This window comes from Anas platyrhynchos, chromosome 3, assembly GCF_047663525.1.
Source record: "Anas platyrhynchos isolate ZD024472 breed Pekin duck chromosome 3, IASCAAS_PekinDuck_T2T, whole genome shotgun sequence".
In the NCBI taxonomy this organism is placed as follows: Eukaryota; Metazoa; Chordata; class Aves; order Anseriformes; family Anatidae; genus Anas; species Anas platyrhynchos.
In genome coordinates this window covers 24,786,831-24,809,643 of record NC_092589.1, presented here as the reverse complement: position 1 = coordinate 24,809,643, position 22,813 = coordinate 24,786,831, and the positions used below count along the sequence as shown (strand labels likewise).

General features: G+C 44.7%; 1 protein-coding gene across 1 annotated transcript; it reads right to left on the bottom strand.

The window, feature by feature from the left end:
* Positions 1–691: 691 nt before the first annotated feature.
* On the bottom strand, positions 692–22,478 carry LOC101799042 (calpain-2 catalytic subunit). Its single transcript, XM_038176430.2, has 21 exons — positions 22,084–22,478; positions 21,926–21,995; positions 16,766–16,884; positions 16,293–16,426; positions 15,888–16,056; positions 14,017–14,100; positions 12,357–12,442; positions 11,900–11,974; positions 11,557–11,717; positions 10,899–11,068; positions 10,034–10,045; positions 8,490–8,701; positions 7,827–7,863; positions 6,967–7,032; positions 6,653–6,710; positions 5,954–6,018; positions 4,731–4,799; positions 3,977–4,055; positions 3,715–3,831; positions 3,138–3,196; positions 692–1,421 (listed from the first exon to the last, which is right to left on the bottom strand). Exons 1-21 carry the CDS (start codon positions 22,318–22,320, stop codon positions 1,398–1,400), a joined length of 2,103 nt encoding a protein of 700 aa, XP_038032358.1. The 5' UTR covers positions 22,321–22,478; the 3' UTR covers positions 692–1,397.
* Positions 22,479–22,813: the final 335 nt, after the last annotated feature.

The window sequence follows — 22,813 nt, the reverse complement described above, 5'->3', positions numbered from 1 at the left end:
CTGTATTAAATTGAATCCCTCCTTTCCCATTCATTAAAATGATATTTCTGCATCTGAAATTAAGCCATAGCTGATACTCGCATATAACTGTTGTTAACCTTAGCTTCTAAAGGACACATTTGAAGAAAAAACAACAAAAAAACATGGTACAAATATTTTCCAAATGAAAGAAAAAAATGTTCATAGCTATCTCTTCAGAAATAACCATTTGGTAATAAATATTATTTAACACAGAAGATCAAATCTTTCCTTAAAGGTAAGGAATTTACTCACCTTCAGGCTTGTGTTTTCTTAATAAGTTTACTACTTTCTGAAATGGAATTACAAGAAATCGTATGAAGGAGGATATAATTCCTCAAGTGGATGAAATTACATCAGCTGTAGTGAGACCTCTGGTCATGTTCACAACTTTATAATTTTGATAGCTCAGGAATGGGGTATGTATTAGTTATAATCTTTCCTGGAAACATTTTTTTGAGCATTGACCTTTTGTGCATTGATCACATGTCAGGCTAAGACTGCATTAACTGATACACATTCAGTGTCTGATAGTGCCTCATCAGCTCTGGAATGCTGTTTTTCCCTCTTAAAAGGGAAACTTAGTGTCCTGGACAACTGAAGCTCTGCATATGCTCTGTAAGCCCCTTAGGAAAACGCTTATTTTTCAAAAGGAATAATGGTCTTGCAAGCCTTATTTCCACTGTTATCTTTTTATTTAAGTTCTTTCTTGTATTTCAGAGGAAGATAAATAAGATACAGGAACTCAAAACCTGAGAGCACGTGCTTTATCTTGCAAGAGTCTGGTTGCCAACAGCCTCCTGCTACAGCGACATAAGGAGTCAGGATATAAAGTCCTGTCTTCAGTTTGTTAAAATGTGTACTTGTTAGTCAAATCCTTCAAAGGATATTTAACCCAAATAATGCTAGACCGTAATAGAAAACACCCAGGGGACCCAGATCTTGTCCAACCATCTGTATGCTGAGATAATGCAACACCATCCCTTTTCTAACTTCAGATAGGTGGGACCTTGCGGTGCTGCTATGCAAAAAGAACTTACTCAACCAGCCCATTAGTCTGAGCTTTCTTCCAGAATTCATGTAAAACATCTTAAATATATTAGCAAAGCAATATTTTTAAAAGGTAGACTGAGAATTTATACTGAATTAAAGCTGTACAGAGGATATATAGTAGCAAATAAAGACTGTTAAGCCTATAAAATGAGGTTGCAGATTCTTCTGCTCTTGCACTAGCCCTTTTTCTTCTTTCTAATGATATGCAAAATTCATATTTGTAAGTTAAGGCACATTCACTTTAGGATATTATTGTTTTTGTGTTGTATGTTGCTTGATTATCTTCACCTGATCTTTTTGAAGCATCTTGGGCTTATGGCAGTAGCTCAAATGACAGTGAAGCACAGCCACTATGAGAGAGGAAAATGACATGGAGTTAAAAAAACAAACAAACAAACAAAAATGTACTATGTATGCATGTTTCCACCTCTAGAATAATGAGGAAAGTCTTAAGTCAGAGAATCATAAAATAGCCTGAATTGGATGGGACCCACAGGGCTCATCAAGTCCAACTCCTGGCTCCACAAAGGATCACCCAAAAAGCAAACCATATGTCTGAAAACGTTGTCCAGACACTTCTTGAACTCTGGCAGGCTCCCTGAGGAGCCTAGTCCAGTGCCCAACCACCCTTTCAGTGAAGAACCTATTCATAACATCCAGTCTGAGCCTTCCCTGCCATAGCTTTATGCTGTCATTGAGAAGAGTGCGTGCCCTTCTGCTTGCCCTCCTGAGGAAGCTGTTGGCCACGATGAGGTCTCCTCTTCTCTAGTCCCGCAGAACCCTACTAGTAATGGGCTAACAGCCCAGTGTAACCGCATTTACTATAATGTTTTGAGCCCAACCCATCACATCAGCCACTTGTTCACCTATTGTATTATGTATGTGTTTATCTAGCTGTATGCTACACATGTTGTCCAGGAGGAGACTGTGAGAAATGGTATCGAAAGCTTTGCTGAAATCCAGAAGATCACAACTGGCTTCTCGATCAACCAAGAAGGGTGACCTTGTCATAAAAGGAAAATAAGTTAAATAGGAGTTTCCCCTAGTGAACCCATCTTGGCTGTGACCAGTGACACAAACCCATCCAGCTGGAGCAGCAGAATCTTGCACAACTTTGGGGTTGGTTGGGAGTTTTATCATTACCACAGTCACAGTCCTCAAGCTCAGGGGTCCCACAGTCTATCGTCAGTGTTGAAGACAACAGAGGCAAAAATGGTACTAAACTTCTCTGCTTTGTCTTTGTCCTACTTGTGAGGTGACCATCCCCATGAAGTAACAAACTAATATTATCTCTGATCCTACTTTTTGCTGTTAACATATTTAAAACCCACCCTTTTTATTGACCCCCATAGTACTGGCCAGCTTCAGCAAATTGAACTTTGGCCACACAAATTTTCTCCTTACAATAGCAAATACTCTCTGTAGTCCTCCCATGTTGTGCAGCCTCAGTTCCAGGGGGGCCTCACACTTTTTTTTCCTGACTAAGCACTAGAAGAACCCTGTTCAGCCAAGCTGACCTAATAATAAATATTATCACAGGAGTAATTTTAGGATATTGCCTGAATGATTTGATTATATATCTCAGTTAAGGCAGAGGGATTTTGGAATGATGTGCACATTCCTCACTTAGGTCCAGAACTAAATTAGGTTCAGGTAATAAGCAAGTCAAACACATGCAGGAGGGTAGTTTTCTTCTAGCACAGTCCTCTGCAGGTCACACATGGTGAAGAAAGCCTATGTGGTCAATACCATGAGTCACTATTATGCCTACATTTTTACTGTGTTACTGGCAGAAAAAACAGGGAAGAGACATGCATAAGTTTCAGCCAAAATTACTTCCAGTAAATCATGAGTGACTTCTGGTTAAAATAACCCATCCTGAACATGACGTGATGTAGGTACGGTTTAAATAAGGCTCATCTTTCTTCAGGCTGCTCATAAATACACAAGCTATATAAATCCATCATACACGTGAACACATAACCAACCATAACCAGTCAGAATAGAGTAAAACGGTCTCTACTGTTAATCCCCACCACCCACGATTTAGAGCTAAATGAACTTACAGTCACAAGGTTCAGTTCTATTGTTCCAGTTTTCTCAGTATCCAATTTTCTAAACATTTCTGTGGTAGTAGAGAGAGATGACAGACAAGAATGAATACAGGAACAATAACTGGGAAGATTTTCTCTTCCCTGTGAGGAATGTTTTCCCAGATTACAAGTTTATGACAACAGCCTATAACCCAAGCCACAAAGGGCCACTGTGAAGTCATCTCACTTCAGACAGAAATATTAGAACTGCAGACAGCGTATGTGAGCTACCTGCCAAACAGGCAGAAAAGGAGACTGAATGTTTTTCATGGTTCAGTCTGTAATATTAACACTCTTTGTCAACATAAAGCTGTTAAGAAGCATATTTATATTTTTAAAATCACCATTTACTTGTCTGCGCAGAAGACTGACCCTGATTCTGCAGCCTGGCCTAAAATACTGATGCCCGGTTCTAGAAGTAGCATGTGGGATGGGCTGCAGGATTTGTATCTCGGCTTAAAGCTGCCAGTAGAAAGCTTTCTGTATAAAATAACCTGGACTTGAAAATGCAGAGCAACAGAGTCTGTTTAGTTATTAAACCTGTACTCACTGAACAAGGTTTCCAGACGAATCAAACACCGGACAAAGTTATCAAAGTCAATGATGAGATCTTCGTCAGCAAAACGAGCCACGATTATTTGATGTAACTGGCAGTTCAGCTTGAACCCTGAAATGCGATGACAAGGATTTAAAACAAAACAAACAAAGACAACCACAGGAAAAAAAAATATTATATGCTGCCAGAAATTCAGTGAGCTGCTCTGGGTTACCCTCCAACCCGATCCATTCTATGATACTATGAATACAAATACCTGCTGCTTCCAGCGCTCTCCTCATCTCATACGAATTCATGGTACCGGATTTATCCACATCAATTTCCCTGTAAATTTTCTGCAGGACACAAAATGTTGTCAAAAATTCAGAGTGTGTTTTGGCTTTAGTCAGAAGTCTGAAGGCAAGGCTGACATAGCCATGGGCACTGAGGGCTAAAACCTTGGGAGCTGAGGACACACAATGCATGGTGGGTGAATGGTGGGAGGTGAGTTATGAACCTGCCCAGCAGTGTCCCTGCCTTGAGAACTGTGACAGGCACCCAACTTCTGGCCTCAAGCAGACAGCAGGCTGCCAAGGAAAACGCCCCAAGAAAACTCAATTTTTATTTCCTACTGCCTTATGTTCTGGTAGACTTTGTTTGGGGGGAGTTTTTGGTTGCACTTGTGGTTTTGCTAAGTAATTGACTTGGTCAATTAGTAGGACAGATGTGGGGATTAAATAACTCTGGGTTTACTATATCCATTTAAATGCTGTTCTTGTTTCCTTGTCCATTCTGCCCTGATCCTCTGAAACTAACATCACTGGCAGGGGAGAGGCTTCATCTCTCAGACTGAAAGACGTTTACTGACTCTTTGATAGAGTAAAACGCAGCTTGCACTGACCATACACAAAGGTGCAGCATACAGAAACTCACAGTTAAACTCTCTAATACCTATATATCATAAGAGACAAAGCAATCTACAACCACCTATACATTTTATTGTATGTTCACCCCAAGAAGTTGTGTCTTACCTGATACTTCTGAATCTTTGTCCAGAGTGTGTGGAACTCCTTCAGTCCCAGTTTTCCACTCCCATCATTCTTGTTTGAGTCAAGGTAATCTCTTTGGAAGGAAGGAAAAGGATTTTCCTTCTCTGTGCTGGGTTTTACAGGGACACACGTGACTTAATTTAAAAAAAAACCCTGCAATTAAGAAAAGGATGCAAGTCCTCTCTGAAGTGTGCAGTTTTTTGTTTGTTTGCTTTGTTTGAACAAACTCATCCTGTAACTACACAGCTGTTCCCCAAGGCTTCTAGTCTTTCTAAACCAATAAAGTGACTGATTCATTTAAACTACAATCAGTTCAAAAGCCCTTCCTGCTCCTCCTCTAGCAATTTTCTATCTTTTCAATATACATATAAAGAAGCAAAGATGATGCCATTTTGCTCTGCATAGCTGGTCAACATCTACAGTTGTAGGTGTACGACTTACAAGTCTGGATTATAAACAGGAAAAGCCACAATCAAGCCTTCTATTTTGAGATTTCTTGTACAAACAGCTAACAAAAGAACTTGGGCACTCATTGATTCTCTCCCTAAAACCACTAAAGAGTCCCTGACTGCTGTATTTTACACCAGATTATAGCAGGGCATCACTTTGTTTTGGTAATTTTCCTTTCTTTCCTGAGTACACAGTTCAACTCCCACTGCGCAGAGAAGCTGGACACAACTATTCTTAGGCTTGAGACCTTCATCCTACACTTTCACACTTATTCTTAGATGCAGAAGCTCCTAAAAGCCAGCACGTTCTCTGGCTCCTGGTATTTGTTTGCCTCATTTTCTATTTGCTAGGTCCTTTTGATGTTATAACGCCCTTACCAACCCCAGCCAGATAAAAAAGCAGTTAAGTGCATGTTCAAACTCTACCAGCCAAGGCTGTTTGCACCATGCTGAAAGCCAGTGCCTTTTCCCAGCACAAACTCTGTCACCAGATAAACCGTAACACGCAACAGCTAGGAAGACTTCAAAGCAGGTGGCCCTGTCTGGAAATGGACTTTCCCCATCACCCGAAAGGATTCACTCGTCATGGTCAGCAGCTAAAACAAGGGCTACCATTTTTATTTGGGGGAATCAGAGGAAACATACTTTGTTGCCTCAGGAGGCACTGATATGATAGTATGGACCTCTCGCTGCAAAGGCAGCAGCTCACCTACTTCAGGCAGAAAAACAGCATCTAGAAACAGCCTGAAAGGATACATCTAACATGTCAACCATTATTTTGCATGTCTCGATACTAAAGCCATCAGATTTAATATCTTGGCCTGTAAAGAAAGAGCGAGAGACAGGATTAATGTTTCTTAATATTGTTTCTTCTTTCTCCCCCCCTCCCCCGCCCACCCCGTATGCAGAGGCATAGATGGACTCTGCAACTACACAAACTGGGATTGTAACTACAGTCACTGAGGCACTAGCAGCAGGAGGTGCCCTTATGGCCATCACTGCACAGTGCTCTCATGGCAGGATTCTGCAAGGATGTAAAGATCTTGCACGATTCAATGCCAAGTACCAACAATAGCATCTCTTGATTACTATCAAGCTCTAATCATAGAATCATCTAGGTAGGAAAAGACCTCCAAGATCCTGAAGTCCAACCATCAGCTTGGCCTACCAAGTCCCATCACTTAATCAGTCCCTCTTGCTGGCGGTCAATTCCCTGTAGCAGGCACTGGGATAAAAGGCACCCATATGCACCAGGTACCCAAACACACCTCACTGAAGTGCACACACAACCTGTGAAACAGTTCAGGCACAGTCCAAATTTCTCTGCAACCCCCTGAAGGAGCAGAACATGTGGCCCTGGCCATATAGACAATCTCTGCTCATGTGTTGATCTCATGGCTACAACATGGACCTACTGGTATCCAGCTGAAGTCACTATTGGAGCAAGGTACTTACGTTTAGCCATGATTTTATTCAAGATACTGCGCAGCTCGAAGGCGGAGATCTCTGCATCCTGTGGAACAGAAGAAAAGAAGCCTTCACTAGGAGCTGTGGACACCATCTCAAAAGCATCCTACATCGTTGGGTTTGCTGGTCAAGATTAGCATCTCTTGGAGTTTCTGTCAGTAATGTGGGTCTACCTTTACCTCCCATGAAACCCTGCACCATGTGCATTGGACAGTTTGGACCCCACCAGCCCTCAAGTGGCTGAGAGCTGTTCCTCTTACCCACTCAGCTGTGCCCCCAGTAAGACATAACAAAATACTCACACTTCCTGCTAGCTGTCCAAAAAGCTTTTTGAAGCTAGGTTCAATGTCATCTTCACTGATCTCAGTCTAGAAGAGAGAGACAAACTCGGAATATGGCAAGGAGGAACTTTTCTGCCTGAGAAGGACTTGACACATTTCCTTGCCCCCAGTAAAACACAACTTAAATGGCAAAGTTGAAGGTATGGAGTGCATGTACTTTGATTTTAATCAATTTTTTTAGGGTTTCTTCAAAATGTTGGTATTGCAAACACTGCAGGAACTAAGAACTTTTGCAATAGCTTTAATTAAAAAAAAAAAAGTTAAAAGACATACAACCAACTACAGAAGTTTACTATTGCTGCTACTACGGTTGGACTAGCTGTCCTCGTTTTAAGAAAAGATTGCAAAAATTAAGCTCTGATTAAAAAAAAGAAATCCTATAGACATACAGAGACACAGTACTGGAGGGAAGACATTCTCAGCCCTGGCATGACTGAAAAAACGGTGATCCAATTCTTATTCATGAAAACAAAATCCCATGCAAAATCACACCTATGGCTAAAGGCCTGTGCTTCCAGATTCCCTGAGAGCAAAGGGAATTTCCCACGGCTTCAGTTGCATCTGCAGACAGCACCTGATCCTGGGCACCTGGAAGTTCACCAGCACAGAAAAGGGACAACAGTTGTTTCCATTATTGCTTACAACTCTCTTTTTTAGACATAGAACTATGCATATCCAAAGATTTGTTTCCAAAGTGGGAAAACAGTTCTTGACCATGCCTGCAAAAAAATGTCACCTGACTAAGCCATGCAGGGAACAAGACAAGCCAAACCCATTTATTTATGGCAAAGATATCTCAATTTAAAATATTTAAGATATACCTCGTCAAAATTGGCCTCAATTTCATCATCTATAACCCTAGAAAGATAAAGAAATTGACATTAAAAACAGAAAAGTCACTTTTCTGATACTTTTGCTTCAATATTTAAACTCTTAATTATGGTAATAATAATGCATGTTCAAAGCTGGAGTGTTGAACCACAGACACAGAGCTGGCATCCCATTTTTTTCACTGCTACGGAAAATATGCAAGGAGAGATTACAGAATAGTAGAAAGATTTGTGCTTGCTGGGAAGTTGCTACGGGGGATCCCATACTCCTTCCCAAGGCCTCAGCCCACATGCTCTCTAGGACAAGACACATCTACAGCTAACAGTGTGCTCTGAACCAGCCCTACTGAAACCCAGTTTAGTGTTATCAAAGATAGCATCTGACTGAGCAATTCATTTGAATTTTTTTCCAGCATGATTTCAAAGGTGTGAGCTGTTTCTTGTGGTCAGTGTGCTCACAAACAACAGAAAGCACACGTGTTGCTCCCTCTCCCTGGGGCTTTTTTGTTTGTAACCTGTGCTCTGGGACCCAGCTGGCTATAGTCCAACAACAAAAAGCATCTGCCCAGACAAGAATTACCACCAAAAAAAAACCAAAACAACCAACAAATCATCCCATTCCTAGTAAATAATCCAAAGTAAAAAGCTACATACTTTGAGTCTGCATTTTTCTCAGAGAAGACTCGGAGGCAGAAATCTCCGTTTTTGTTGGGTTCGAAGGTAGATGGCACAATAATATATTCTCCTGCAGGGAGCTTGAACCGGTTCAGCACTTCTCGGAGGTTGATAAAGGTATTGGATTTTTCTCTTGCTTTGTTTGTCAGGAAGAAGTTTTTGCTCAGATGAATATTCGTCTGGCCAGAAAACTTACAAAAAGCAAAGAAACAGAGAAAACCCACTGTTTGCATGTATTTGCATTTATAAATGACAAAATAAAGATGACAGCTAGGTCTGAAAAGAAAGATGTCCATTCCTCCAAAATGAAAGAGGAAAGAGGAAGAGGGTGGGTGTCTCACACCACAACACTCCTGAGCTGTAGGTGCAAACTATCTCATGTAAGATATTCAGGCCATGCTTTTATTTTGCAGATTGTGAAGACATTTGGCAAACTCTTCCACAGCACATCTTGAAGGCTGGATGTCTTACGGCTGATATCTCTCCAAGCCCCAAAGCTGGTGCCACGAGGGTACCGCAGCTCTGCTCCGCCTGCAAAGTCAGGCTGCCTTCTGACAGAGAGCCCAGTTATGCAGGGCTCTGGGAATCAAATAAAAGTTGCATCTTATAAAAGTGTATTTGGAGTGTGACATGCAGAATACGCAGGGTTTTAATGTCTGGCTGTCTCAGATCTAGAAGTAATCACTAGCAATGCGCACAGCTCAGAAACATCCCCTTCCCCTTTGCCCAGATTTTTAAGAATGCAAAACCCCTCAAACCTGTTTGTGGTGATGTTGGGAGAGGAGAGTTAAGGGACTGTAGTTCAAGTCTTTTTTTTTTTTTTTAAATGCGAATCGGATTTTTGGACCATTATGTCAAGAATTGAGGGGCTGACAGAATATTGCTAAAGGATTCAAAAGCACAGCATTTCCTTTCTGGTGAAACCATGTTTTACATAGCAGCCACTTATGCCACATGCCGTTCCTGTGCCTCAAGAGGGATTTGTGTGCACCCACACAGGTGCAGGAAGCCATGGCCTAAGGTCACCCTGCCATTTTGCTCAACCTCATTCATTCTTTTGAGGAGCAATGACTCAGAGGTGTCTACAGCCCTGCCTCATATTGCACAGCTATACAACCCCTCTTTGATCTCTGGGGCATGCTATTAACCACCTGAAGGTACAACCTGAGAGAAAAGAAGGACAGTGCTTAGGGAAACGGGAATAAACACCTCTGTGGAACATTAATTTTGTGTCAGGCATGAACTCTGTGCAAACCAGGAACAAGTGTGGGTCTTAGTTGGGAGAAAACCCATGAAAGAGGAGCTTTTGTGAGTTTCCGCTGTACAGAGAGTGCTTACCTCAACCCAGGACATTTTGAAAATGCAACATGGGCTCAAGCCCACTACCAGAATAAAAGGCCACTAACTTTAGGCTCTGCATAGCCAATATGGTCCTTCAGTGAAGGAGGATCCTCTTAACTGTTTCTTCCCACAAGTCATTCAGCCCCAATTCTGCACCTTGAACACCAATGTACACTACGTACCTCTGGGGGCACCTGCAAGGAGAAAAGAATGGTGTTAGTTGTGTATTGAACAGGGCTCCAGGGCTACTGCTTTTCATTGCTGGTTACCAGCTACATCCACACAAGAAAAAAAAAAAAAGCTTGAGAGTGAAGGTGAGTACTGAGCCCCTGTGTTTCTTTGCAGTTTTCTGCTTCCTTACAGGACCAGGGAACCTATTTCTGCATTAAACCTTATTTGCCTCTGGGTACCAGATTCTTTGGCAAACCTTTTCCTAATCTGGGATACTGAGAAAGCAAGCAATTACTTATATCACCTACAGCTACAGAGCAAACCCCAGGCAAGACCATTATTCCTACTTCCAGTGGCAGGTAAGTGCTGCTTTGTATTTCTGAACAAAATGTCCTGGGTAAGGAGCTATCACAGACACACCCCTGAACGTTTATTCAGCAGAAAGGGTTTTGCAGGTGTTTTGGCTGGTTCTACTGTTGGGTTCACACTTCGCAAGCTGTGCAGGTGTCCCAGTTAGCGTCACATCCCTGTTACAACTGCTCTTCTTCAGCCTCTCTTTACCACAGCCTGACAAACAAAGCTCAAACTGTATTTCTGTACTTTACAGGTGTTTTTTTTTTTCTTTTTTCCATTTTTAAATTAATTTTCTGCTCCTCCATGTGGAAGCACAGAACAATAGGTGGGAAGGGGTCTCTGTGTATCATCTGGTTCAAACCCCTACAAACCCCTGTGCTTGACCAGTATTTTGGTGGAGGTTAATTTTCTAAACATATAAGTGGAATTTTCCTCGCGTCTGCTGGTGTCTGACTCAGCCCTGCTGAGTTTGGGCCAAAAGCCCAGTTTTTTTTCCTTTTCCTCCCCGTGTACCTTACTTGCCTCATAAATTGCAAAGCCGATAGTGTGCATATCCTCTCCCATCTTCCTCTGTTTCCTCCGATGCTTCTGAATCAGGCCAATGAGGAAAGTGCAGCCCCTCTCAGGATCGTCAGGATCCTCATCTTCTTCCTCCAGCTTGATTAAATACTGTGGATTTGTCCAGAAAGTGTCTGGGAAGTGGATTTATACAAACTGCTCAGAGCTTTGTTTATCAACACGGCTGCTTTCAAAGATCTCAGCTAGGACAGATGCAGCTCTGGCTTCCAAATCAAGCTCTGACTAACACTCTCCTCCCAGCCTTGCAACCACAACTAGACCCTTATCAGGGAGCTATGTCTTCCATGAACGTACACTTTTTGGACATCAGTCCCCACTACCTCACAGTCACATCCACAGTACACCCCAAACCAGTGAATATGAAGGACAGGAATTTGCAGCAACTGGGCAGGAGGGATATGTCAGGCATGCAGGGCTGACCATGCCACAAAGCCGGCACCAGGTCAGATGCAGAAAGGTCTCTCACTGCTTCACCAGGACCATGGCTTTAACCCAGCCCCTTGCACTGGGAGAACAACCACCCGGAGACTGAAGCTCCCAGAGCAAGAACAAGCAGGTGAGCAAGCATTTCTCCAGGAGAGCAGTGTCTCCGCACTCTTACTCGGGTAATTCCTGCAGCCCCCTGCAGTAGCTCCTCGCCTCCAGTTCCCATCCAGCTTCAGTAGGCTCCACTTCTTGTACCTGTCACTTGCCAGGGTATCTGGAGTCAAATTGCAGATCTCCAGGCGGGAGTAATGCCTCAAGAAGTCGTTGAACGCCATCCTGTGGGAGGCAATGCCACAGAGAGCCTCTCCTTAGCATGGACAGTTTTTCCGGCTAGCCACCTTGTCCATCTCCCCCCTCTCCTGCTGCAACTTAGCACTAAGATTTTGGATGAATTTGCTCACTCATTTTTGAGAGTGTGGTGGGAGAAGGTACTATGTGTGGAAAAAAGGCTTACTTACCAGAACTCCCCATCTTCGTGTCTCCTTGTCAGCCGCTCCCGCACCTCCGGGTCAACACCACTCCAGTTTGGGCAGCTGAGAGACAAACCCGCATTAGCTACAGATTAGTAAAGGATAAATCCTAATGTAGCTGATCTGGCTCAACATATTCTCAAGTTGTCAGAAGTTCACCACTGAATTTGTTTGGGCTGTTAAAGAAGCAGAAACTACACAAATGCTTGCAGGAATCACCAACCAAATCACTGCAGCTAGGACAAAAGCAGGTGTTTGCACAGAGGGTGCTGGACTGGTGGGAGATACAGTAGTGGGATGCTTCTTTTAAATAGCTCTAAGTGATCACCACAACCAGACATGACTTTAAGAGGAGTTTTAGGTAGGGAGAAAACAGAGGACAGCAGAAATAGAGCCACATCCCTGCAGCCAACACTAGTAGGCAACATGCAAACCTCTGACTCACTTGTCATTCCATTTTCCAGTCCACTCCACTTCCCCCCAGGGATTTCGGATTCTGATCAGCTTTTGGACACTTCCTCTGAAGTTCACCTGAGGGTAGAAATGTATGTAGAGTTACCCAGTGACTCAGCACTGTGCTCCTCTCCATCTTTTTAACAGGAGTTAAAGGACATGGCAGAGTAAATATTTCAGTGCTACACACGATAACGTATATGCACAAGCACACACTCAGCTAGTCCACAGACATAAGCCCTGAATTAAACTGATTTTGAATGAGCCCCCAAGCATGTCCAGAGAAAGTTTACAGCATGCACAAATCAAAGCTCAAGTCAACCAAAATATCCATTTTGTGCTGCTAAGGAAATACCTCTTAGAGGATTTCAAGCAGAAATAATGTAAAGTTACTCCAAGACTGGCAAAAAGCACGTGCAAGGGGATATTTCTCAATAATCATCATCTTTCTAAAAACTGCCCGCTCACATTGAAATGTTCCCCCCCGACCTGAACTAATCAATTACAAGGGATGGGGTACTCAGCGTGGCCCTGGTGCTGTCAGCCACAAGCCCTCTGACCACTCATGCGCCCCGCAGTGCAGCAGTACCTTCTTGCTCTTTGAAGAGGCCCTGGCGTGTTATCTGCTGATCGCTGTGCACACAGAGCCCGGGCCAAACAAAGCGTTATGAGTTTCAATAGGAACAGCCATTATTTTTGGGAACACACAGCACCAACTGGCGGCAGGAGCTGGGGCACCGCTAGAGCTTGAAGCAAAGCAAACAGCAGAGAATAGGCAGAGCACAGAAGTCCAGGGATGGGGCTCCAGTGTCCAAGATGAAGTCTCCTTACAAAGCCTGCAAATATCTCCAAAGGAAAAGCTTGCATAAGTCATGTCCATTTGTGAATTAAGGCCAAATTCCCTCTTCACTGCTGCTGCTGTGAGAGGAGGACCAAGTATAAGCACACCAACCTGCCTGTTAATGCTGGTCACCCCCATGCAGCATTGTGGCTGCTGACTCAATGCATCTCACTGTTTCAGGGACTTTACAAATAATGACTGAGGTGACCAGAAGTCCTTTACACATACGAAGGATGCCACGACCTGTCTGCTTTCTCCTGGTTTTGCTCACCTTAGCTTCACCAGTCACCTACTCATGGATAAGCACCTGCCTTTCAAACACTGTGCTCTGCTGAAAGCCACTGCTTGCTATTATTTAAGGGACAACAATAATTCAATTATTATTATTATTTTTTGCTTGGCACCTGTCTCACACACCTTGCTGTATATTTAAGGCCGCCCACTGCAAAGACGTGTTGAGGGCCACATTGCCATCAGAGGGTAGTGTGCCCTCTGCAGACAGCTTCTCACCTCCCTGCTTACTAGGAATCAGCAGAGAGTATACATATATGTGTGTGCATGTATATAATATTTAATATAATACACGTATTTTTTTTTTTGGTCAAAAACTCCAAGAAGTCAAGTTTGTGTTTTTCAAAAACACATGGATTAACTCAGTATTTCTTCAGAAAGAGACTCAAAAACCTGTTTCTGCAAAAAGGGTTAGACTGAAGAATTTGTGTCTTTGAAGGCAAATCTGTTGCTGCTACAGCCCAGGGAGGACTATGCTCAGGGCTTGCCACGTTTGACCCTGTCAGGGCAGGACACCTACCTCTTCTGCCCCGGTGACAGAGTACGCGTGTCCCTTCACCAGCTTCTGGGATGTGACTGCCTCCGTTTCGGCCGCACTGGTGATCTGGAAGAGCAAAGAAACTCAGCATGCCTGGTGCCGGGGGACTCAATGAGGTGAAACTCCAGCCTCTACAGGAGCTTTCATCTCACTGGGATGTGTCAGGGGTGGTTCGGCTGCTGCACAGCAGCAATGAGAGCAATCCAGAGTGTTGTCAAGGGACCAGCAGGAACACAGGGGATAACCAGTCTGAGGCTGCCAAGGTGTCACCAGGGATCGCACCCAGATCCAGTAAGCCCCAGTGCTTTGCTTCTAGGCCAAAACACCTCCTTCAGCTCCACAGTGGAGTGGGAGGCTCCCCTTCCCTTCCCCAGTATCCTAGGGCCTGCCACGCACAGCAACAAGGGAGAAGGCTGCACTTTCAATGCCACTCATACCTGAAGGTACATCACTGTCTCTTCTTTTCGTGACTATTGCAATAATTGTGCAGTCTGGCCTATGAACACTGCAGAAAAAAATCGCTTCTTGCTAGAAAGTGACTGCTTGATATCCTGCTCTAAAGCCGCTTCAGCCTCTATTAAACATGTTTGCAATTCTCCTTCTACCTTTTCAGAAAGCATATGATCTTTAAACAAGCACAGCTTAATGCTTGAACAAGCTTGATGCTTAAAAAAATAAAAAAGAGGGTGGGATCTAGCAGACAGGATTCCTGCTGCCAATTCCTGCCCTATTACTGATCCACAGAGCTTAATTTGTGTTTTCCTGTTTCTCTGACAGACAAGAAAAGATTTTAGAGGATTTTTCAGAGACTAAAGTCACCAACAATCAGTTTACAATACGTAAAGCAGCAGCACTCACCAACAAAGGAATATGTTTACTTCCTGCCACCCCCAACAAGAGATTTATATCATTCTGGGGCAAAAACCCAGATGTCACATTCTTGTATAAATGCAGACTAGTAAAACAGGTCTGGAAGGTCCTGTAAAGTCACATGTTGACATTAACAAAGTACTTGTCCTACTGTGAAGTTTTCCTCTCTTGTGACTTGGATTCTACATAAAAAAATAGGAAAAAACACTTGAGTCTGCATTATGAATTGAGTTCTTGTCAACAGTTTACCTTCCCTTTAGCCATAACTAAGATCTAATCTCCTTTGAGTATGTTGGTTACCATAACAATACTCAAATTCATCTCACTGGAGCTAAAAGTGATGCTCAATTGCTGTAAGCATAGCCAAAGCTCCTCTTACACTGCAGATTCAGATTTTGGCAACATGTTTTCTGACAAAGCCTTTTAAACGACTGGCAACAGCCCTAGCCTCCCTGCTTGGAGAATACCCCAGGCTGTTTTTTTTGGAACCTTCTGGTGCAATCTTTGCAACAAGCAGGTTGTGAGATGGACTGAGGTTGCTCCATCTGAGCACAACTGGAGGAACCATTAGCAGCAGCTTTCCATCCAAAGCCACTTAGCCTGCGATAGCCTGCTGCCAACAGTCTTTCTTGAGAACAAAGACTTAGATCAGGATCCCTAATGAGTTACTTATACGGTTTTTCACCATGAACCTATGAAACAGCAGAAACTTTAGGTCTCAAGGAAGAACAACAAGTGAGGCAAGGATACAAACTAATGAAATACAAACTAATGAAATCTATGATTCAACCTAATCTCTGTTCAACTTTTGACATGTGTCATGCATAATGGGTCAAATTCTCCAGGCATAAGGGAGCAGAGAACTGGTCTTCAAGACGCAGACGAGAACATCCTCTGTGCACCTGCAGATGGAGCACAGGTCCACCTTCCAGCCAACCACCCACATAGCAGCCAAATGTCCAGCAATAAGCCCACTAACTCACATCGATGGAGCAGCCCAGGAGAGAGCCTTTCTCCAGTGCTTTCTGAATGATTTTGAAGAGGTTGGGTGGTGCCTTCTGCAGCTCATACCATTCTGCAATTCCACCAGTGAAGTCCTCAAAGCCTTCAGTGGTGGTGCCACCAGAGAGAGCCTCATATGATCCGTTCAGCCTGCGTGAAAACACGTGCACACACATCAGGTTCTCTATTCTCCTTTTCTTTTGGAGACAGGCATTCTGCTGTGTGAACTGTCACAGCATTTCTGCTTCCAGCAGCACCATGGCAGCTACAAATGCGTAGTATCTGCACAGTGGCAGATGCTATGGTGAAACAGAGGCACAAGGAGTTCTTGAGCAGAGCACAGCAGCCTCCCTTGCCCAAAGATGTCCACCCTGGCCCTTACTCACTTGGCATAGGCCTTCTCCAGCAGGGCGCTCCAGAACTCACTGCCCTCTGCTGAGTGTACGAAGAGCAGCTCCCCGTTCTTGGTGGGCAGCCGGTCATCCACCACGACATCCACCCACTCCCCGTACTGCCAGAACTGGAAGAGAGCACAAACTCCTTGTCACTGTCCCATGCCCACCAACACCAATTTCTGAGAGGAAATGCAAGCCTTGGGGCAGTAACTTTGCCAATGTCCTAAAAGCTGGATCTGCAAATACACAAACACCCCAGACAGAGCCTCTGCTCCTGTGGCTCTGTGATCAGTGGCCTTTTTCCTTCCATCACTGTCACTCTCCTAGGGTTTCTCTGTGTTTTCAGCCTGTCTTTTCAACATTCCTTAAGATGTTGCAAGAGGTGTCCCACACATAGACCTGGCCAACCACGCAGGTTCCTAGCCAACAGCACCCGGGGGAAGGCAAGACCGTTTTCCTCATACCTGGAAGTGGAAGATTCCTGCATATTCATCCTGGAAGCTTTGGTCATTGGGAACAACACGGGCCAGAATTTCTTCATTCAGGGTGAGAGAGGCAATAGCTGCTAAGAGCCAGCAGTCCCCTGTAAGAAAAAAAACAACAGAATTGACAACTCATTATCCAAAATTATTCTCTAACTTACGTATTGCCTAGGGATTGATCATTGTAACTAGCATGAGGATCACCATGACTGCTGAAGCAATTGATCGCCACTCAGAAGATGAATCACTGCAGCTGTGATGAGATGATCCTTTCCATCAGTTTACCTCTGAAACAGATCAAGTGTATGTACACAAATACATGCCATTTACAGGCAAATGTGGTATTTCCTCAAGACCAAAACAAACAGGCACCCATGCTGGGACTATTCAAAAGAAGATTTAATATTCAATAGAGTACCTGCAGGTTAGGAAGCAGCATGGTGAAAAGGCAAAGCACAGGGCCTGTGGGCACACACAGGTACTCTGAGGTGCATTTTTTTCCTCAAAAGACCAGTGTTTTCTGAAGGATAGGCTGCTTTCCTTTCCCTTCTCCATGCTTCATAAATGCTTATTCACTTGCCATCTAGAGGTCTACCCTAGGGATGAGCTTGCCAGCCTCCTACCAAACAGGAGCTCCTTTGATTTTATACACCTCTGGAGGCTCTTGCTAGAGACCTCTTTGTCTAGTCCAACATCCAACTCTGGCGCTGGCCACCAGAGAATCAGGAGAGGTCTGAAGGCAGGCACTGTTTGCCAGTCTTACACACCTCTTCATCCTTCTTGGGATGGAGCCAACATACACCAAGCCCGCAGGCCAGAACCCCGGGGTCCCGGTTGTCTGGACAGTATTTTTCCACACCATCTCTTATGGAGCAGGAGGCTGCAACTGTATAAACATTACCTCTGTTTTTCTGCAATTATTTTCAGAAACAGATGTTATTTTAACAAAGTGGCTACCTTTCATTTACCATGGGCATGACCCTCTTTCCTGCAGCTGCATGAGGGCCTCAGTAGTGACCCTTGGCGGCAGTTCTCCTTACAGAGGAGGACCCTGCAGGGCTCTGCAAGCAAACTCTTGGATCAAAAGGCAACGGGACTTCAACTGCAGCCCAGACCTGTGCTCTCCCATGCACAGCCTGCCCGCGGAGTGAAGGATTGCTGGGTTTTGTTTGTTTGTTTCAACAAAGTTGTTTTCAAACAAACCTGGCAACACAGTAAGCACTTGGGAGATGATGCCCAGAGACCTGTTTGGTACCAAGGATCCCTGTTTTCAAATCTCCGAAACAGATTGTGAACTTCAGTACTTTTACAGAAAGAGAGTCCTAGAGACAGCTCCCTGCCAGAGAACAGCCCTGGCGCTTTGGGGCCCTTGCGTGGCTGAACTGAATGAACACCTTACCACCTCTGAATTAATACCTTATTGCCTCCTCCCCTTCCTCCTTAACATTTTTTTTCCTACCACTGGCACTCACTACACAACAAGTCAATTCATTAACCCAGACAAAAAAGTCCTTCTGTTGGCTTACTGAGTTAAAGGAGGTTACCACAAGAGAACAGCGGGTTATTATGGACTTACAGTAGAATTGTTATACACCAGAGACACTGTGGGCAGTGGGAGAAGGGGTTGGATGTACACATATACATGTACACCAGATCAGCTGCCTAAGCACAGCAAAATGCTGCAGGAACAACTACAAATTAGGGTGTTTTTAAGACTAACATAATCCTAAGAGAAGAAAGAGAGCTGGGATCTTCATCCTCTCATTTGTGCCACTGCCCCTCAAGCACGGACACACATTCATACCTGGGGAAAGTTAGCAAGCCTCAGTGCAACATTTAATTTATAACAAATAGGCAATCTCAAAGCACCCTGAACACTAGGAACATTCATGAAACACCTCAAAAAACAAAAACAAAACAAAACAAAAAAAACCACACACAAAAACCATAAACTGATAGATTAATTGGTCTCACCTCAGCACAGATGCCAAATAACCTACCAGTCTCAGAGTTACAAGTCCCTGGATTAAAGTTTATCAGCAGGACTATATATAGGAGCTAAACGTCTTTATCTGAGCTGACAGTTCTAAACTTTATAAGCAACCTCCAGAGTACACCTACACAGCAGAACAAAGATGCTGCTGCTCCTCCTGTTGGGGGTGTCTTTCCTCCCAGTTGCTCAATCTGCAGCATAAACCTGAATTTTACATACTGCAGAGCTTTGCTCAACTTGGCCACTACAAGAGGCTGACACTGGTGTTACTAATCTCAGAAAAGTCACAGAGGATCTCTAAGCCCTTAAACCCAATTTAGGAATAATTTTATTTTTTTTTCTTTTTCCTTTTTTTTTTTTTTCTTGCTTGCTTCCTGTGTGTTGCCGTCAATATTTTTTTTCTTATTTCTATACATTCAACTGTTTATTTACCTAATCTCCAGCTATAAACAATGTTAACAAAAAAATGCTACTGCAAGGCAAGCATACATGTACATAGCCACAAGGTGTTTGATTTAAAATCTGAATGTATTTATATTAACACCCTGGGACTCCAGGAAGCTGTCTGGCTAGAAACAATAGGCTGTGGCAACACACCAACAGTACAGTGGTTCCCAGTGTTGGAAAAACATGCATATAATTTTCTAAATTCAACCTACTGAATTTACTATCTTTTCCACATTTGTATTGAAGGAGGAGACATCTGTGTCTAACAGTATCTAAGAGATACCGTGCTCTGTATGCCCCAGTGTTGTGATACCATGGTGACATCCCCTCCAAAGAACAGGGTAAAGGGTGAATAAGCTTCCTCTCTGCAGTGACTTTGGTTTCTTTCCTCTGCTGTAGTGAGTCACCAATTCCATTTGCTGCTGTTCTTGGCCAAATAGCATAATTGACTTCAGACCTGATACTGCAAAACTGATTCCAAAACTGTCTTAAAGAGCTTCTTATAAAAACGAACAAACAGGAACAGAATAAAGGATAACCCAAAGCTGAAGGGGAAGAACTTTGGTATCTAGTGAAAGTAATGAGCTTATTGCTCTGCGTTAGCAACCCAGGACACCTTTTGTGTCAGAGCATCATCCAGCACCCATCGAAACCCATGAAACAAATCTGTCAGCTACACCTGGCCCACAGACCAAAGGCTCTTGGGTAAAAAAAAACTTCTGCTCACTGATAAAACTGTTTGGTTACATGGCCTGTGCCAAGAAGCCTGTCACAGCAGGGATGTGCACATGTGCTTTGGACACCTGATCTGACCCTTCAATATTCTCAGATGCTCCGAATGGCTCAGCAACAGCTACAGTGCTCCTTGTGAGCACAGGTCTGTTGCTCTGTGGTCAAGCCTTCTGGGTGATAAATAGACTACAAAAGTTTTCTATGAAAAAAGCAGCATAACAACACCAAGTATGGTGTTCTAAGAGCACCTGACGTTTTCCAGTACAATGCCCTCCAGAATATCCCCAAGCGCGATGGGACATCAGTGTCAACACACGAAGTTCAAGCAAATGGACGCTTAAGCAAATGTCTCAGTACAAGTGTGATTGTTGAGTGAAGCAGTGGCAAAAAAAATGCATTTGCATGGGACAGTTGTTAGTCTCACCGTGTGAAAAAGCACAGGCTCAACACAAGGTCTTAGTAACTCGATGGCTATGCAGAGGAAAAGATCAATAGCATCCGATTTTTAATCAACAGCTGACACAGAAGACAACTCCTCTGCCTAGATTTATATGAAGATAGTGAGGTGAGTCACAGCAATAGTTAGTCACATTGCAAACAGGAACACACACATGAACACTAATACTCTCCTATTCAAATATTATTTCAGGACATAAAGGAATACCATCTGTGACTCAGTTCATGATCTTTGGTGGTACTATACAACCACATGAAAACATCTGACTGGTCCACTATGGCAACAAATGCTTTCTTCAACTTACAGCAAGGCTCAGCATTAGCAACAGCACCTCCAATATTTGCAAACTAAATTACCTTCCCCCCAATCCCGCCCCCCCCCCCCCCCCCCCCGCAGTACTGCTGCTTGACAGCATTGGAATAGAAAAGCTGGAAGCCTGCAGAACGCAGAAAGCAACTAAGTGCCTTTGGAAACACTCATCTCTGCAAAATGGTAGCTGCTGAAATGGAATGACAATAGACCGCAATGTCAAGTTGAACAGTAACTTAGCTGTAAAGTTTCACATCAAAAATAGAGGACAGGTATCTGGCATGTGTGCTACACACTTGAACGTGTGTTATGCCAAAGCAGTCATCGTGTTACCAAGCAGAAGGAGAACACACGAAGGAGGCTGACAGAAAGCTCACAGCTTGCTCTTCTGACATAGCAATGCCAGTGACATGCTAAGGACCTGAGACACACAATGCAGCCTCATCCATGCAACTGGTGATACTGAGGTATGAGAATTGAATTGACAACATAAGGGTTTATTTAAGTCTCAGTGCTTTTTATGCAAATTGTATCTTACTGTTAAAGTACCAACCTGAATAACTTCTGAAAGGAAACATGAGCACAAAGCGTTAGAAATACGCTTCCCTATCCTAGTTTTTTACAATAAAACACAAATAGCTGCATCAAAAACTGGAAGTAGGACTAGAAACCAACTAGCCACGACATCCCTAACTTTACGCTGACGAAAAGCAAACAGGCAGACCCGTCACCTTCATTATTTTGCCACTCTCACTGAGAAAGCTCAATGAACGGAACATACTACTCACGTTTCCTCACACTGAGACCAAGAGCTTTCCTCAACTGCACTATCAGTCGAATCCAGAATCCTGAAAGCTCTCCCTGCTGCTTTTATAGGAATAAAGCGCTGCCGTACAAACTCAGTAGCATGCATGGCAAAAGCAGAGAGCTTGCAGGTGGGGCTGGGCGTGTACACCCGTTCCTCTCCAGATAGCCCATGTTTGCTGTTCCTGAGCGCTGGCAAGCAGCAGGGAGTCCCTTCTTGTCTGCATTCTGCGACTCGCCAGGTTTGCAGGGCTGCAAGAGCTGGCCGCATTCAGAGACGCGCCAGAAAACCAGTCTGCATCATCTCTGCTCAACCAGACATGAAGAAATCCGGCAGGATGCACAGAGATGTAGGAAGCACTGGCGCGGAAAACTCAGATTTCTGCGTGTCCTCCCTTACCTAGGGCCCCTTGGCAGATGTCCGTTCGCGTGGCTCCGCCGGCTATGAACTGCGGGCTGGCACACAGCTCCTGGGGACGACAGCAAGCCCGGCATCACTGCACCCGCAGCACCGGGGGGCACCCACCCGGCGGGCACCCACCCGGGGCCGGCACCTACCGTGGGTCTGCGCCACTCCACGCCCCGCGTCTTGAAGGAGCTGGGTCCCAGCTCGTTGTATCCCAGCGCGGCGGGGCCGGCGGGGAAGGAGGGGTCGTGGAAGAGGCGCCCCGCCTGCAGGCACTCCTGCCGCAGCTCCCCGAAGCGCTGGCCCAGGTAGGGGACGGCGTGGCCGTGCCGCCCCGCGCCCAGCGCCGCCGCCCGCTCCTTCGCCAGCGCCTCCGCCATGCCCGCCATGGCCGCGGCCTGCCCCGCCCTGCCCCGCGTCACGGGGAGGGGGAAACCAAACCACACCACACCACACCACACCAAACCAAACCACACCAAACCAAACCGGTGCTGAAGTGATAACTGCTGCTATCACACTGAGCGGTTACGGCTTGCCGTGCCGTCCCGGTTTTCTGTCAGTGCTCGTCCGTCCCCAGCTGGTGCTGGGCGAGAGGGGCTTCAGCTCGGGCTGTGCTGCTGCTGCTGGCACCGGCACAGCGCTGCATTCCTCGCAGGGAGGGTTCAGAGTGTTTGCTGCATGTTTCAGGTCTGACTCATGCCTTCAGAGCGCTCCCCAGGCGGTGGTGGGGAGGCTAAGAGCACTTGGTAGCTGCACCCACCACCTGCACTCGGCGGCTGGCTGCCTCCGAAGGACAGGCACGGCATTTGGTGAGGCATGTCCTGAGGCCTCTACGCACCGAAGAACTGTTCAGAGCCATTCTAGTGGACTAAAATTAATGCT

What these genes read in the sequence shown, in the direction of transcription:
- LOC101799042 (XM_038176430.2), bottom strand. Translation starts at nt 22,320, where the DNA reads ATGGCGGGCATGGCGGAGGCGCTGGCGAAGGAGCGGGCGGCGGCGCTG. An exon ending in CACGAAGATGGGGAGTTCTG is followed by an intron (nt 11,718 to 11,899) that starts GTAAGTAAGCCT and finishes TGCCTCCCACAG; the next exon opens with GATGGCGTTCAACGACTTCT. An exon ending in GAATAAAATCATGGCTAAAC is followed by an intron (nt 6,019 to 6,652) that starts GTAAGTACCTTG and finishes CTTTCTTTACAG; the next exon opens with GCCAAGATATTAAATCTGAT.